The 15,812-nt window shown below is 43.0% G+C and overlaps 1 protein-coding gene across 6 annotated transcripts in view; it reads right to left on the bottom strand.

Moving 5' to 3' along the window:
* The window catches only part of tle2a (TLE family member 2, transcriptional corepressor a), a 41,534-nt gene extending 26,106 nt beyond the window's left edge, over positions 1 to 15,428 (bottom strand). For all 6 annotated transcript variants that reach the window (XM_071487708.1, XM_071487709.1, XM_071487710.1 and 3 more), the window contains exons 1-2: positions 14,805 to 15,428; positions 4,218 to 4,384 (exon numbers count right to left, since the gene is read on the bottom strand). In XM_071487708.1, the coding sequence (XP_071343809.1) occupies positions 4,218 to 4,384; positions 14,805 to 14,828 (191 nt within the window). In that variant the 5' untranslated portion in view covers positions 14,829 to 15,428. The remainder of the gene's footprint in view (positions 1 to 4,217; positions 4,385 to 14,804) is intronic.
* Between the last annotated feature and the right edge of the window lie 384 nt (positions 15,429 to 15,812).

The following is a 15,812-nucleotide window of genomic DNA, read 5'->3' as shown; positions in this document are numbered from 1 at the left end:
CTGAAAGTATTCACATTTGAGAAGCTTGAACCAATTCCCTCAATTGATTGAAAACAAACAAATGAATTCGTTTGGAAAGAAAGTATGAAAAGTTTTAGATGCCAGTGAGTGATATAAAATTTATACATAAATGAACAATATATAACTACTGTGAATGATGATGACCAGAAATTAACCTGTGACTACAGTTTAATATAAGCAATCAAACACAAGTTCAACATGTGTTCTGTATGAACGAGGTACATTCGTTAGTTTCATCAGCCTCTCCCTCTCTTTCTGCTCATGAGTTTGGTTTAGTTTATTATAAAATCTAGCATCTGATCTGGTGACAGCCAACTATTCTCAAGACAACACATTCTTTCTGTGTGTGTGTGTGTGTGTGTGTGTGTGTGTGTTGTTAATACTACTGTATAGTATTTGGGGAAGGACTCTTAAGTGATGAGTGACAACATGTTAGTGGCGAGAGGAAAGTATCTTCATCTACAAACCAAACACACACACAAGCCAGAAACAACCTGTGTGTGTGTGTGTGCATGTGCATGTGCGTGGAGAAAGAGAATTACAGTAATGAGAGCTCTGTGTCAGCAGCTCCTCCCGTCTCCCCTCGGTCTGCTGATTACAGCCTGTTTAGATAGTTCACACACACACACACACACACACACACACACACACACACACACAGAAAAAAAAAAAATGAGGGCCACTGACCCACCAATGACCCTTTAATTAATTAACCCCTCCTGTTCTTGGTAATCTTTTTCATCCCTTCAAACCAACCACACACACAGACACACACACAGGACCAAAACCAATAAGCGACACACAAATTTAGAAAAGCACCACGCCACCCACCTATCCATCCTTCCGCCCACACACACACACACACACACACACACACACACACACACACTTGCAGCTCATCAGCACTAATCCCTTCCCTCCGTCTCTTTCCTGCCGTCTAATCCAACATCTATCAGAATCCAGCCACCTTCTCTGCAGCCAAAATACACAACTAAGCCCTGCTATTTCTAGACAACATCTATGTGTGTGTGTGTGTATGTGTGTGTGTGTGTGTGAGGATAATTGGGGAGGTGGTGTGTGCAAGTGTGTGTTAAGGACATGCATCAGATTGGGAGTTTGTCTGAATGGGTCAGTGTGTTTGTGTCCCTCTCTGTGGGAGTTCAGGTCATGTTTTCCCTGCAGGGTGAACACTGTAACAAATGGGTCTGATTACAAGACGGTGTAGCCTGCAATCATATGTGGATCTTTGGTGCGACCTGACTGCTGTTGGACTAAACAAGGCCACTGCTAATCCTTCTGGCTGGTATCCGTCTGGTCCTCTCCAAATCTGCTACCAAACTGACTTTACTAGGGTTACGTTTGATAAGCAAACTGGCATCTTAACAGCTTCTCAGTGTTACACCATTATGGAAAGAGTCAAGTTTATTGTGTTCTTGCGATGTTAAAGGATAACTCCTGTTTTTACTACATAATGTTTAGAGTTTAGAGTAGCATATGTCTCAGGACAAGTTGACATGCATGACTGGGCTCCATTGTGACTGCCGCACACAAAAACTCAAGAAATCCTCAGTCAATGACGGTGACATAATAAACAACATTTCATTGTTATTTCCATTGCATGTTGTGATTTAGTGTACCCTCGTTGATTAAAAAAAGGGGCAGACAGAATATTAGAATCACCTGTCAGTATCAGTGCAACACAATTCAATAATAGTGCCACAGACTGCAGCCTCTAAAAAGTTTACTCTACACCTCTGTAACTGTTTCACCAAAAGATGATCATTATTACCCCATGGGACGAGGTAATATGTAGGTAAATATGATCTACTGTTTTGCTACATGTAAATAAAACTCTTCACAGGTGTAACACAAAATCTTTTTTTCTGCTTTTAATTTCATTTTGCTGTCTGAGAGAAATTTTTGATTTTGGGTTTGCGATTTGATTTTGGGTCATAAGTATGATTGATTTGACATAAATCTTAAACTTGAACTGTAACAGTTAGACCGTAAGATCAGCTCAAGTTTAAAGCCATTCGTACGGCAACTATCAGGCACTCACCTACCAGATCCAACACACATCCAACAGATTTGTGGAAAGATATCCAAAAACACAATCTGTTCCAATAGCGTTTTGATAGTTATGGTTACAGTGTTTGTTTACAGTTGCAGTGATATGCAGTGTTTCAATCTGTTGTGTTTTTGTGCTCTAACAGCCTGTGAGCTGTTTGAGAAGCATGTGGGAAGGTTAACCAATCTTTCCTGGGAACTTGAACCAGGCCTGCTAAAACAGCACAATGTGGTATCAAAACTGGAAGATGCACATGAAATCACAAGCTCGCTCTTGCTCATAATCATGTTCTTAATCTCATCATTCATTTATTGTTTATCCCGCTCCCTGGGTCTCAGTACCAGTGCTTGGCAAGAGGGTGATGCTCCAGGTGTTTTTCTAACACGAGGTGTAATGTTGAACGGCTGCCAGAGGAGCTGATCCCGCCGTCTCAACCAACAGATCCAGGGGTGGGTGACTCATGTTCACTGAATGGCTTGATTTGTCTGGGTCAGTGCTGCTCAAAAGTTTGGTTCACAGGGACACTGCAAATATTTTTTGGGCTTATTTAAAAAAAAAAAAAAAAAATGTCACAGTGTGATAACCTTGGGTTGCCATCTGATTCAAAGAGCACACTTCTTTTTTTTTTTTAAACCCTGTGCAATTCAATGTACATCCAGATGAACAAACATCAAAAGAAAATCGTCAAGGCAAAGAGGTGGCCAGTATCACAGCTCCTAGCATAGTGCTGCATGAGTGTGGGTGTGTGGGACCTGATCTGGCAGTGGTTTATGTGGTGGGACTGAGCAATAATTATCACATCAGGAGACACTAGCACCTTTGTTCATTCATTGAAGGTTCTGGGATAAAATGATCTGCACAGAAAGATAAACAAAACCCACCCACACAATCTGCTACTCTTTTAGAATTCATCTTATATTCTACCGTCGTGACGACAAATGGTCTTTCTCAGACTGTTTTGGTCAAAATGTTTCAATGGTTGAAGCATCATATCCAGGTAACCAAAATATTATCAAATTATTTCCTTCTAACTAAAAATACAAATATTGAAATTTTACATAAATGTCAACAAACAATGACATTCAACCTGAGGTTAGACTAACAAAACAGCCAACAGCCCAGTATCTTTAACATTTATCGTTATCAAGGTATATCTGATAATGTATCTACATACAAATATTTGATTCTGCTTTCAAGGCGTTTTCAGGGGTAGACACAAAAGTACCTGTGCATGTGAATGTTACCATCGTAGTCTGTGGGGTTTTCAGACTGTGTTTTGAGCTTGTGGAAAGCTTAATGGACAGAAAGATAAACACACACACACACACACACACACACACACACACACACACACACACACACACACACACACACACACACACACACACACACACACACCCTGGCATTTGTGTGTATAGAGAAGCAGTAGCCACAGGGGTTAGAGGGGCTGTGGACGTAGATTCTGGGGGGGCATACAAAAGGAGTTTGAAGAGGGACAGAAAGGGAGGGAGGGGAGATTCTGGCCAGCTGAATCAAAGCAGGATGAGAGAAGAGTGAGGGGGTGGGGACCCTGTGAAGGTGAGCCAAGAGAACAGAGAGGGGAGAGAGGGAGAGACAGAGAGGGGTGAGAGAGAGAAAGGAGAGACAGAAGGCTGGGACTGCACAGCCAGCCCAAATCCCACATTCAAAGGCATTCTGCGCACATTCCTGCACATCAAGCACACCGTACAGTCCTGCAAAAAGAGTAGCCTGCATACTTATTAAGGTAATGTATGCATACTTCTTTCCTGTATCAATCAATCAAATGCATGCATGTGCACATTGTGAGGTAACTTTGTAATACATCACAACTTTTCTTGTAAGTCGGTTCTCAGATTATAATTAACCACTGTGCAGTGCCTTTGCCATCTGATAAACCTTCAAACTGATGGATCTATTACTCAAAGTGGCCTTACTGGATCATATTCATCATCTCATTTGTACACTAAACAACATGCCCATGGCAACACAGACCCTTGCATTTTTAAACAGGCCTGATTTTGGTCTAAATGCCCAGGGACACTGGAGAGGAAACTCAAGCACACACACACACACTATTACAAAAATGTAAAAACCCCCTTACACCCACCTGTGGTACTGGGTCTGGAGGAACTGAAACTCCTCCTTAATGCGATCCAAGGTTTCTGGGTAGGTAAGTTTCAGTGACTGGGGCGTCCCCGATGCTGCTGCTGCTGCTGCTGCTGCTGCAGCTGCCACCACTGAGGCCGAGGACCCAGGCGGTGGCTGCAGAGGTGCCTGAGAAGAGAGGAGATAGCCATTGTAGGGATTTGTCTGAGAAAAGAATTGAAATAACTACTAGGACAGGATAGTTGCCAAAAACAAAAATTCCTGACATCTGGTTTTAAAATATGGTAAAAGAAAAACTTCACGCAAGCAATTTCTTCAGACTAAGGAGCCGCATCTACATCACAAAACAACCACAGGAAGCAAAGAGCTACATGACCACCATATCTGTACATGCATGCCACTGTGCCTGTGTGCAACTATTATGAGGGGCTGTCTGTTATACAGACACTGTCATCACCAGCAGAGTCAGATGTGAATGGGTCACAGACTTGGTGGGGAGGGTGGAGTGGTACAAGAGCTTCTTAGCCAAATGAGCACAGTTTGTTTAATTGCAAGTCTGAGCAGAAGAAAGAAATTAAAAAAAAAAAGAAATAGAGCAGTGGGAGGGAGAAAAGCAGAGAAAAAGGACCCCATCGTGGCTGAAGACCCCTGCCAACCCCTGTGCTTACTCTCCCTTCTCTGCAGGGTCCAGAGCAATTAGGAGACTACAACCACAGGGGTAATGCTGCAGGACAGGCAGACAAAAGGTGGCTGAGAACTGGACTAGGAGGGTGGTGGGGGCTGTCCGTCTGTCTGTCTGTTTGGCTCTCTGTCAAAATAACAGAGCAGAAGCTGATGGGGCCTGGGACAGCCAGTTCACGAGCTTCTTTTTGCTGGCTACTTATTATACTGATCATGTTGAATTTTTATAGATTTGTAATGTTTGCTAATACCTTTTCAAGACCAGTATGTGGAGCAGAACCCAGCTGCTCCAACAGATGTGTATGCAACTTTTCCAACCACTGCTGAAAACTTTCTGAGTTTGTCCTGCAGAAATATTTTTCCCTGAGAGGGTGGTAGAAGACGGCAACTCATTTTTTTCTTATGTGCACCAGTCATGTAGCTTTGCTAGCCTTTGTCTTAGACTTTGTCTTAGACTCTCTTAGCAGGTATGTTCATCAGAGCATTTGCCAAACAGAGCCTGTTTGCACATTATGAAAAACCAAGGCTAACCAGAATAAAAGGTGAAATAAGAGCAAAGTTTTTTCCCCTATTTTGTCAGCTCCTATTTAACATAGGCCTTCCATTCCCCACTTAGTCATGGACATTTACCTTTGCCTGTCCTGCCCCATCCCTCCTTCGCATCTCATAACAATATCAGCTTCTACAGAGCTTATATCCAAAGGGTAGCCGGGTAGCTCTAAATAGACATAGGGACACATCTTTAAAGCTAGCTGGCTCAACCTTTTTACAAACCCTACAGATACACTGATTAGTTGAGCAAAAATAATTATACACGAGGGTACAATGCTAAAAGGAATACAGAGAATAAAATGACTACACAGTGTCCTGACTCACTTCCACTTATGAGCTTTGTTGTAGTAATGCCATGTTGGTCAGGACGTTCCATAACAATCCAAAAAGCTGCCCACCTATCCAGCTAAAGCAGTCTACAGACTGATCTCAGTGACAGTATGTGAGTAGAACTGAATGAATTAATTTGGTTTTTAAAAAAAACAAAACACATCTCTCGTCTCAATGTCCTACACATCAACAATGTTTGTCTCACATTAATGATGTTTAATTAACAACTTAATCACAACATCACTCAACTCCAGGGCCAAAAAGAATGGAAGGGGGGAGGGTATGAAAGATGTTGATGACAAGAGCAGAGTGTAGCAGCAGCTGCAGTTAATATATGTACACATGTGTAAGGAAGAAACGTATGTCCACGTGGAGGAAGGTAAGTAACCGAGATATTCTCAGGGGGAGAATGAGACATAAAGTGTGGAAGGTGTTTCAGCAGGTGAAATTTTATCTGAAGAAAAGAGCAGGAAAAGAGTGTGTGAAGAGGGAGATATAAGAGTTCAACCGACAAGTGAGGTGGAAGAAAGAAAAGATAAGGGACAGATAAGATGGGGGAGACTGGCAAGTGAGAAAGTCGCAAATATGCAGAGAATCTGTTTTGAAGGGAGATGGAAATAAAAGAGAAGAGATAGGAGAATGAAAAAGGACAGAAAAGAAAAAAAACGACAGGAGAGGGGCTGTGGCCTCATTGTTCCTCTTTCTAACAAGCTGCTCTCAATCTGTCGGCCAGATCCCCCTCCTACAGCATAGACAGCCACACACACACACACACAAAAAACCCTTTTCCTTTACACACACACACACACACACACACACACACACACACACACAACAACCCCACCACACTCATTACGCACACTCATCCTCACAAGAATACACATACACATTTTGTCAGTCTTGCTCACACATACACACTCCCCCTTTCTCACACAAAAAAACCCATGATTAAACACACACACACACACACACACACACACTCTCTCTCTCTCTCCCCTCCTCTTTCACACAACACACACAGAGCAATTACTCTTCACAGGGGGGGAAAAAACCAAGGCCATTTTATAGGAAGATGGAAGGAAAAAGAAAGAGAAGACCATCCATCTTTTCTCTCCTTTTTAATCACTCCTTTTCCTCCCATTTCTTTTTAATACTTTTCAGAGATTTTTTTTTTTTTTTTTCCCCAGACACAGTCTCTAGAGTCTCCAGGGCAGGTGAGAGACGAGGCAGAGCCTTCAACAGAAATGATGACGCTAGAGTGAGCTGGTCTGTTTTCTAATGATCAGAAGAAGGGAATATTTGCTCTTAGCTGGAAGTAACCACTGCCTCAGCCACTCAGGACCACATGCACAACTCCAGTCTGCTGGTTCCGATTGTTATGATGATTCACACCAGACTAGACTGGATGCACGTGACAGATGATGCCTTGTAACACAGGCAAAGCATAAAAACTTACCTCAGCAGACATAACCTCTTTTTAAAATCCTCCCATCTCCCATGAAACACTGCTATTAATCTGTTCCAACTCCTGATCTGGCAAATAGCTGAGCAGGCTTTAAAGTGAGAGGTCAGGTCATCGAGCTGACCCGCTGAACTATGGGAATGAGTTTAAGCTGGAAGCCTCACCTGATAATCCCACGGTCAGTTATTCCCTCCCTCTCGGCCGTGTCCCGGCTCGAAAGCAAACAAGAGACATGCCGTCTGCCCTTGAACAAAGCTTACATAGACTAAAAATCGCTGTTACACAATTACAGGCTAGATCTTTCTGTGGCTCTCACAATCGTTAAGGCAGGTTCTGTAATACTGAGAAAGGATTGCATGAGGTGGGCCGGCGTGAGGAAGGAAAGCTTTTCTCTGATATGATTAGAGATCATCTGATTACTCAACTGTTTAGATAAATCAGTGGGGAGGTGTTACAGGCCCCCGAGCAGCACCGTGTTGTTACCAGTGCCGCTGTGATCTGTTCTGTTCCAAAATGCCAGCTGAGAAAGCTATCGGCTAACGTTGGGGGTTTAAGGCCTCCTATTGCACAAGCTCAATATGGAAACCCCCAGATATGACCCAGTCGCATCAGATGTATAGGCACGCACACACATTCACACTAATCTTTCTCTTAGCCCAGGAAAGCCTAAGTCAATTGCAATGATTAAATGAGGACCTGATGATGATGGGATGAGAGAGAGAGTGTGAATGAGTCATCTTTGGGGATAGAAATGATTTAAATCAAATCCCACATCCCCTCAGTGGGATAGGATAGTGGAAAAAATCCAGTACGGCTGTTTTGAACATGCTAACTGTTGAGAAACAGCTGAACACCAATCACAGCACTGCAACATAACAGCTCAGCTCATATGCTCTGCACACACATTATATCGAAGGTCACACGGAACAAAGCCCAAGAATGCAAAGACACACACACACAAATGTACAAGCAAATGCATGTGCGTGAAAAAAACAGCACAAATTAAATTCTGACGTGAAGGGACCATTAACAGCGTGGCATTCCCTGAACAAAATCATTCCTGTTTTCATTTGAGTTACCTCTAATTACACCGCAAGCAACAAACCACTATGACCTCACATCCTTGCTCTAACCCCCCAGCCTCAAAAAAAAATTAAAAAAATAAAAAAAACATGTGCATACACACGCACACACACACATGCAGAATACGCGCCCACACATGCCCACTACAAACACTAAGTGGATGTGTGCACAACGCAGTTTTCCACAAGTATTTACAAGCACACATGTACTTTATTGTATCCACACGTGACACAGCTCCTACGTCAATAACGATAGGAATCCACAAGATGTGTCTCAATCGTCGCTATCCACACCGAACCACAGTGATACATAGTTTGCTCATGGAAGTGTAACGGGGCCATCACTGTTAGGATGTGGCTGTGTGTAGGAATATAAGGTTCACTTAAAAGAACGTTCCTGTGTCTTCCTCCTAAAGCTGCAGGGGATGAGGGGAGGGACAGATTTCTCCTGGATGACCTCTCACATTCTCCCTTTCTTTCTCTTTTGCAATTTTCACCTCTGAAAACTCCACTGCTACACTGCATGTTGCATCAGAAGAAAAAAAAAAAAAAAAAAAAAAAGACATTTCCTCCAACTTCTTTTATATACAAAGCTTACACTACTTTGTAATGAGCGGGTGCCACGTCTTTGTTTCTTTTCTGCCATTCTGTGTTCCTCGTTACAAATCCCGAACACAGATTGTGCCCCAGATTGGGCCAGAGTTTCTATCTGATATCAAAAGTCCACTGGCAGCAAAAAAAAAAAAATTAAATTCAACATAACAATTTTCTATGTTCTCACAAAAACAAGACTAAGAATCAAAGCTACAGCCATGTTAGCAGTTCTGTGAGACTGACATGACAATGCTAAAATGCTGATGTTTAGCAGATAACATTTTTAGACTGTTAGCATGCATTTGATAATCAGTGAAACCGAGGCTGATGGGAATATCACTAGTTTCACAGATGTAGTTGTCAGGACATTTCACTCAAAACCACCAAGTTTCATAGAGGTGTTACAGGAGATGTCAGGGGATCAGGGCTTCATCTTCTGGGCACCAATAATGTCTGTATGAAATTTCATCTAAATTCACCAAGTATTTGTTGAGATATTTCAGTCCGGACCCAAGTAGTGGTGTGACTGTACAATCAGCAGACTGTCATTGCCATCCCTAGAGTCATGCCCCTTGTGTGGCTGGGGGGAAAAAAACCTCACCAAATGTTTAGATTTGTTTTTTATTAGTTTAATCTGAGCTCGATCTCTCTCCTGTCTGTCTCCTTCAGCTGGGAGGTTGCTGTGCTGCTGCCTCCTTCATATAGCTCAGCCCATTAGTCAGGCCACTAATTACACTGCTTACCCACAGAGTCGATCATCAGCGTAAACACCCACCAAGCTCTCTCTCTCTCTCTCATCTGACTACCACCAAGGATGCTGTGACAGTAGGACTAACCCTGAGTAACATTTCTGAATGCGTGTATTTCTGTGTATCCACCCAAGCCCCCCCCCCCCAATCTTGGAGGGCTATGAAACATGTCAATACACAGTCCTTTCTCAAAAGCGTTTGAAGTTAAAGCCCCTTATATCAAATTATTCAAACACTACTGTCAACATTCAGCAGTGATTTGCATTGTTAAAGCGGATCGCACCGGGGAAGGAAAGACACAGGTCACCCCCCCCCCCAATCTTACATTAAGTAGCTATCTGCTTGGTTCTGCGCTGGGAGACGTGCTCATAATCTCTCAATGATTCTTGCACTTAGACGGGAGGGGCTGCCAGGCACCTGTTTCATTAGCGCCACGCATTTTTCTTACCCCCACCCTTCCTCATTCCTCTCTCCTTCCTCCCGCAAGCCCTGTTATTCAAATTTCCCTGCTGTCAGCCCACATTAGCGAAGCGCCACAGTTTGCCTGTCAGCTGGCTTAATTGCTGGAGGTGCCTTCTTTTATTAGGTAACCCCCTCAGCTCGTTTGTTCTTTCCACCGAGACGCACCTCCACAACAGCTTGTGTATGCCTGAGATCCCTTCAGCCTCTTTTCCTTCATTTTCTTCGGCCTCCTCTTTTTCTTTCTTTTTCTTTCTTTCTCTCTCTCTCTCTCTCTCTCTCTCTCCATCTAATCGCTGGCTGAGCGTAGCAGGCGAGCTCCTGATCGATAGCCACACTCTCGCCACCGGACAACAGTGGTGATAAAGAGCTGAAAGCACGCTAGGACCCGGGAGGTGGAGACTTGCTTTATGCTAGCTCTGAGGATGAAGAGGAGAAGGCCTCATCTCAGTCACTCATTCATACATATACTCTCCCCAAAACAGTCTGTGTCTCTGACCTGCCCTTATTCATGTTTCACCAACTAGATATTCATTTAGAGAGACCATCTCCTTGATGAAGGTGAAGATTTAGGACATGGCCATGAAAACACATTTTTGGCCCCTTTACATAATTAGTTACCCTTCTTGATTTTGTTATATGGCCCCCAAATCCCAAGAGGTCCTACCAGCTCATTGTGTATCTTTACATTAAGATCTTTGACCCCGAAAACAAGGATCTTTTCAAAAACTTTTCATGGTATAATAAGGATGGAGAACACAGGTTTTTCACAAATACACATCAAGTTATCTGAGGCATTTGCTTAGTTTTGTGGTGCCCTCTGTTCTTCAATATCTGACTGTTGGGTGATTAACATTCGATCTGTGATATGGCGTTGATGCCAGGTTTGGTTTGGATTACATATTTGAAAAACCTAATCTGACAAAAATCTTACTTTGGAGTTGCTTCAGTTTGTCCACGAGGACTGTTCTAGCCAAAACAAGCTTTTCAAGACAGTCCATTGGGACAAGCAACACCAACAGTCAAACACACACACACACAAAAAAAAAAACAGTTTCACTATTGTTATCAAATCCAATTATTTGAGCGAGAAATTGAAGGTGAACACACCCTAACTGTCTGTTAGCACTAGTCTACTGCATGCTTAAACAATGTGTGCATACAGTAAATCCAGCAGCTCAAATCAAGTTGAACCAGGAAGTAGCTCTGAACAATCTAATGAATGTTTACAATGGACAGTCTGGTTAGCAACCAAAGTGTTAAGTTAGATCACTGACAAAGAGCAGAGCACATTACAAACCTGTCTGGTCAGTGTTTGGCCTAATAGATTATGAAATATTATTGTAGCAGATACGAACAATGGGCAAAACCACAAAAATTTACCGAGGTTATCAAACCAATTATAAAATACAGGCAGAATTTGCAAATAGCCATTTTAACCCAAACATTGAAGGAAATGCAGAATAAGGTCATGTTCACACTGACATTCATGCTACATGAAAAAAAAACACAGCCATTTATTTGAGTGGGGGTAAGTGTGCTGATGTAGTGGGGGCCATCGAGGGGGTGGAGTTGCCCAAAATGATGCCGTCTCCTGTGGTAAAAAAACGGAATCTGGTTCAACTTTTGCTGAAATGTCACATTCACATTCCTCCACCTGGACTTCCTATGTCGCGTTTCATTGTCATCTGTATATGGAACAACACGCCCTCAGACCCCGGCCCTGTTTAAAGCAGGGCCTGTTTTCGGTGTGGCTGTATTGGGGGTACTGTGTCGTTTCATGTGCAGGTGACTGTTACAGAAAAAGTTGAAGCAGATTTTACTTTTTTTCGCGGCACGGCACTGCTTTACTTTGGATGACCTCCCATCAATGCGCCCTCCAGCGCAGTTCCCCCTTTAAATGAATGAGGTTCATTTTTTTCCACACAGAGTGAGTGTCTATCTGAATACAGCCTAACTAATCACCCCCAATCGTAGCCTCTTAACAAACCCCTCCCCCAGACCAGGGCTTTGTTGAAAAGAAAATGGTTGGTAGAGGACTGTTGGATACATTACCGGTCTTATTTTGACCTTTGAGAGTTTTCTGTGATCAAAACTGATATTTGTCTTATCTTCTACAGACCAGGCCTACAGTGGAAACAGAATCTAAAGTGGAAATAGAAAGATCTTCAAAACTATGTTCCCCTCCACTGCAAACAGATATACACTTTACAAGCACTTGTGAGGTATAACTAACCTGCCAATAACATCACCATTTTCTCTTTCTAAATGCATTTAGTTTGTGTCTTAGTTTTGTGTCATTTCAAGTGGGTAAAATGTGTATATGTTAACATGGTTAGTACCATTATGGACTAGCAAAACAAGCTTCTGATTTGAATACATTTTTATATTCTGCTTCCATGTTTTGCTTTTTTTTTCCTGTCCATGTGTGTCTGTGTCGATAGTATAGCCTGGTACATTTCTGTCACTGTGGCAGATTTGAGAGAACACTAAGGATGATCATCTTTACCCATAGAAGCATTCTCCATAAACTTATTTGCTCATATTTATGTAGTTTGGACACCACAGCATCATTACATCTGTGCACATGATTAGATTTTTAGTCTCTGATGAGAGGAAAGTCATCTTAGGTATGTTTTGTAGATGTGCAATTTTAATTTGTTCATTGTACTTTACACTATAAAACATGCCGTATGAATCTGCGTGCACTCCATAAAGGTAAAAAATTTTGCCCAAAAAATCTTTGAAACAGGTGACGACCGAGTTTGTACTTTACATGAGGAGTCAGAAAAGATGTTCTAAGAAGCTATAAACATGCAGGTTGAATTACTTGCAGATACCAACGCAAAAGTTGCTTGTTCATGGACTGAAATACACCTGTAATAATCGATAATCATCATTTGATAATAGACCACTATATATTTTATAATATATGGGCCACGTGTTTATGTAATTTATGGGTCACATCCTTCACAGCAAGCAGTGATGACAGGTTACTACCAGCCTAGCGTTTCAGGGATTAAACAGTTTGCCGGGTTGAGTGGCCCTTCACTCCGAGGTGCAAACAACAGCTACTGATTGGCGGAGACTTTCGGAGGACGGGTGCTTCACATGGTACTCTTGAGATCTGTGGAGGGTTGAAATGAAACAGGGCTGCTGGCCTAAACATTCCACCCAGACCCGCCGCAGTCTGCTCCTCTCACCCTGGGACGCCTGCCCATACATTAAGATGTGGTTTGGAGCTCTCACAGAAACACAGCGAGGAGAGGCTGGATGAGAGGGATTGGGTTTACAGTGCAAACCACAGACCCACAGTCTGCCTCCTGCCCTGCCTTCCTGCAGTCAGCTATACTACATACACAGCTGCTGGTGTGTGTGTGTGATGTTTGTGTATGTGCTGTATGTTTGGGTAGCAGGGATTCACAAGATCCCTTTATCGCGCCAAAGGAAGTACGGGCTGAAATAGAAGTTACAATGCATGATGGTAGTGGGATTGAACCATTATGCGAATGTTTCAAAAATTAAAGCAATGTGGTTTTTTTTGGGGTCTGAATGGATTTGTGAGAGGAATTAATTAAAGTGGCGTGCACACACATTCACATAAAGTTGCACTTCACAGAGTGCGTAATCTGGTCTCGATGCATGGGACACGGATGTCAAAACATTGTCAGGGGTGGGGTGCAGGGTGGCATGGCTGAGGGATGTAGATGAGGGTTAGGCAAATGAGCAGGTCTTAATTGATACTTCACACAGCTGGAGGACCAGTGTTTATGTATTTCAGTCAGCTCAAAAGCTCTCCACCTAACTCGCCTAAAACAAATTAAAGCCATGCAGCACGAATTTCGCTCCTAACCTAATAGAGATCTGTCTCAGAGCACAGACAGCATGCCAGTTTCTTTTTCATTTTCATTTTTACAGCCACATTACTAAGCATTACAGAGGGACTTCTGGCAATAGTGGTTAGCTTTTTGAAAAGGAACACCTCCTAGTTTTTATGTGACATCAGAGAATCCATGGGCATGAATCACCCTAGATATGATTGAGAAGAAATAAAAAGCAAAAGCAGATTTTTTTTTTTTTTTAAACAATGATGGCACTTGAGAAGAGCAGACCATTGAGTGATGGTGTCAACAAGCCAGGCTGACTCACTTCCCCCTCTCACGGGCTGTGAGGAGGGACAAACAAACACACACTTCATCATCTGGGTCAACTCCACGATAGTATGGAGATAGAAGGAGAATCCATGTTTCTAACCTGACGGCGGTGGCCACCAAGGACACGAGACTCACACACAAAGACACTCAGCAAAGTTGAACGTTGTTTGAGGGAAAGGGGGGTGGGGGGGTGGCCTCACTAAACCCCTACTGACAACAATCTGCCTGACCTTCATAAGACAAAGATTACACCGGGCGTTAATATAAAGACAAATATGATACGATGCTGCATATAACAGCCTATGGGTGATCATATATTCCCTACAAAGGAGTCCCCGGAAATGCATTGTAAGAATGACAAAGACAAAACAATTCCGGCTTGCACTTTCTTATTGAGGCTCAATAACGTTGAATAACAACCTGGCGTTTATTAAAGACACGTTGAATTTGATGGAGATTCGGGTTCCGAGACAATAACCTCGTTAAATGCGTGTACACTGTTACATAGTAGCGTAGCCTACTTACCGGTGGTCGGTTTTGGGGAAACATTGTAGCCGCCGACTTGTGAGTCTCCGTGTAGGGTTGTTTTTTTTTTGTTTTTTTGTCCTCCTTTCTCCCTTTTGGGGCGGAAAGCTTCGTCGAGAAATACGAGCAGCCAATGTACTGTTGCCGGTCTCAGAGAGGCATTTGGCCCGGTTTCAAAGGTAATGGCAAAGCTAGTCTCGGCTCGCTCATTCCTTGCTTCAAGACTCCTTTGTTCTGGGTTATATCTCCAACCCCGCACCACCGCACCGCACTCGACGTGTAGTAAGGACGGGGGAGAGGAGAGGAGGAACACCCGGTCCGGAGGAGCTTTCTACTAAGTCCTCAAGTTCGCGCTTCCAGCAATTACAATATCGCAATTGGTTTCCCTCGCCGATATATTTTCGCCGTCTGTAGCATAAAGGCCAGAGGTGGGGAAGAGGGAGGGAGGGGGGGGGGGGGGAGATGTGGTTTGCCTGTGGCTTCGGAGACGGACACACCACCAGCACATTCAATGCAGCCGCAGCCTCTTTTGTCTCGCTCGCTGGCCTGCACTCTTTTCACACAGCACTCCCAGTCCCTCACTTCTGTCACTCCCCCCTTCTCTGATCCTCAATGGGACATAACATATGAGTAGCTTTCTTTAAGGAGCGGGGGGGGGGGGGGGACCAAAAGACACGGTTTACTGCTCCCCTCCCCTCCCCTCCACACACACACATACAATTTTTTATTAAAATTAATATTAATTTTTCTGCTGGTTTCCTTTTACAGACTAAATCATTTGGTCCCATCTAACGTCGGGCATTCACATATTGCTGCTCTTCAAACACCCTGATGATATTTTGCAAAGAAACCTCTGCTGGTTTTCTTCTCTTGTTAGTGTTGCATTGTAATTAGTTTCATCCGCTTATTGCCGTGTAATTGAAAATCTATCCACACAATTAGGACATTTTAATTTTATAAATAAAAAAAAAAAAGTGCAAAAATGTTCTTTAGGTTCAGAGGAATTGT

Source organism: Trachinotus anak, unplaced genomic scaffold, assembly GCF_046630095.1.
Source record: "Trachinotus anak isolate AG129_WGS33_773 ecotype Australia unplaced genomic scaffold, CSIRO_AGI_Tana_v1 ptg000010l, whole genome shotgun sequence".
NCBI lineage: Eukaryota > Metazoa > Chordata > Actinopteri > Carangiformes > Carangidae > Trachinotus > Trachinotus anak.
Note: the sequence above shows the minus strand (reverse complement) of the source record. Positions and strands in the feature narration are given on the sequence as shown.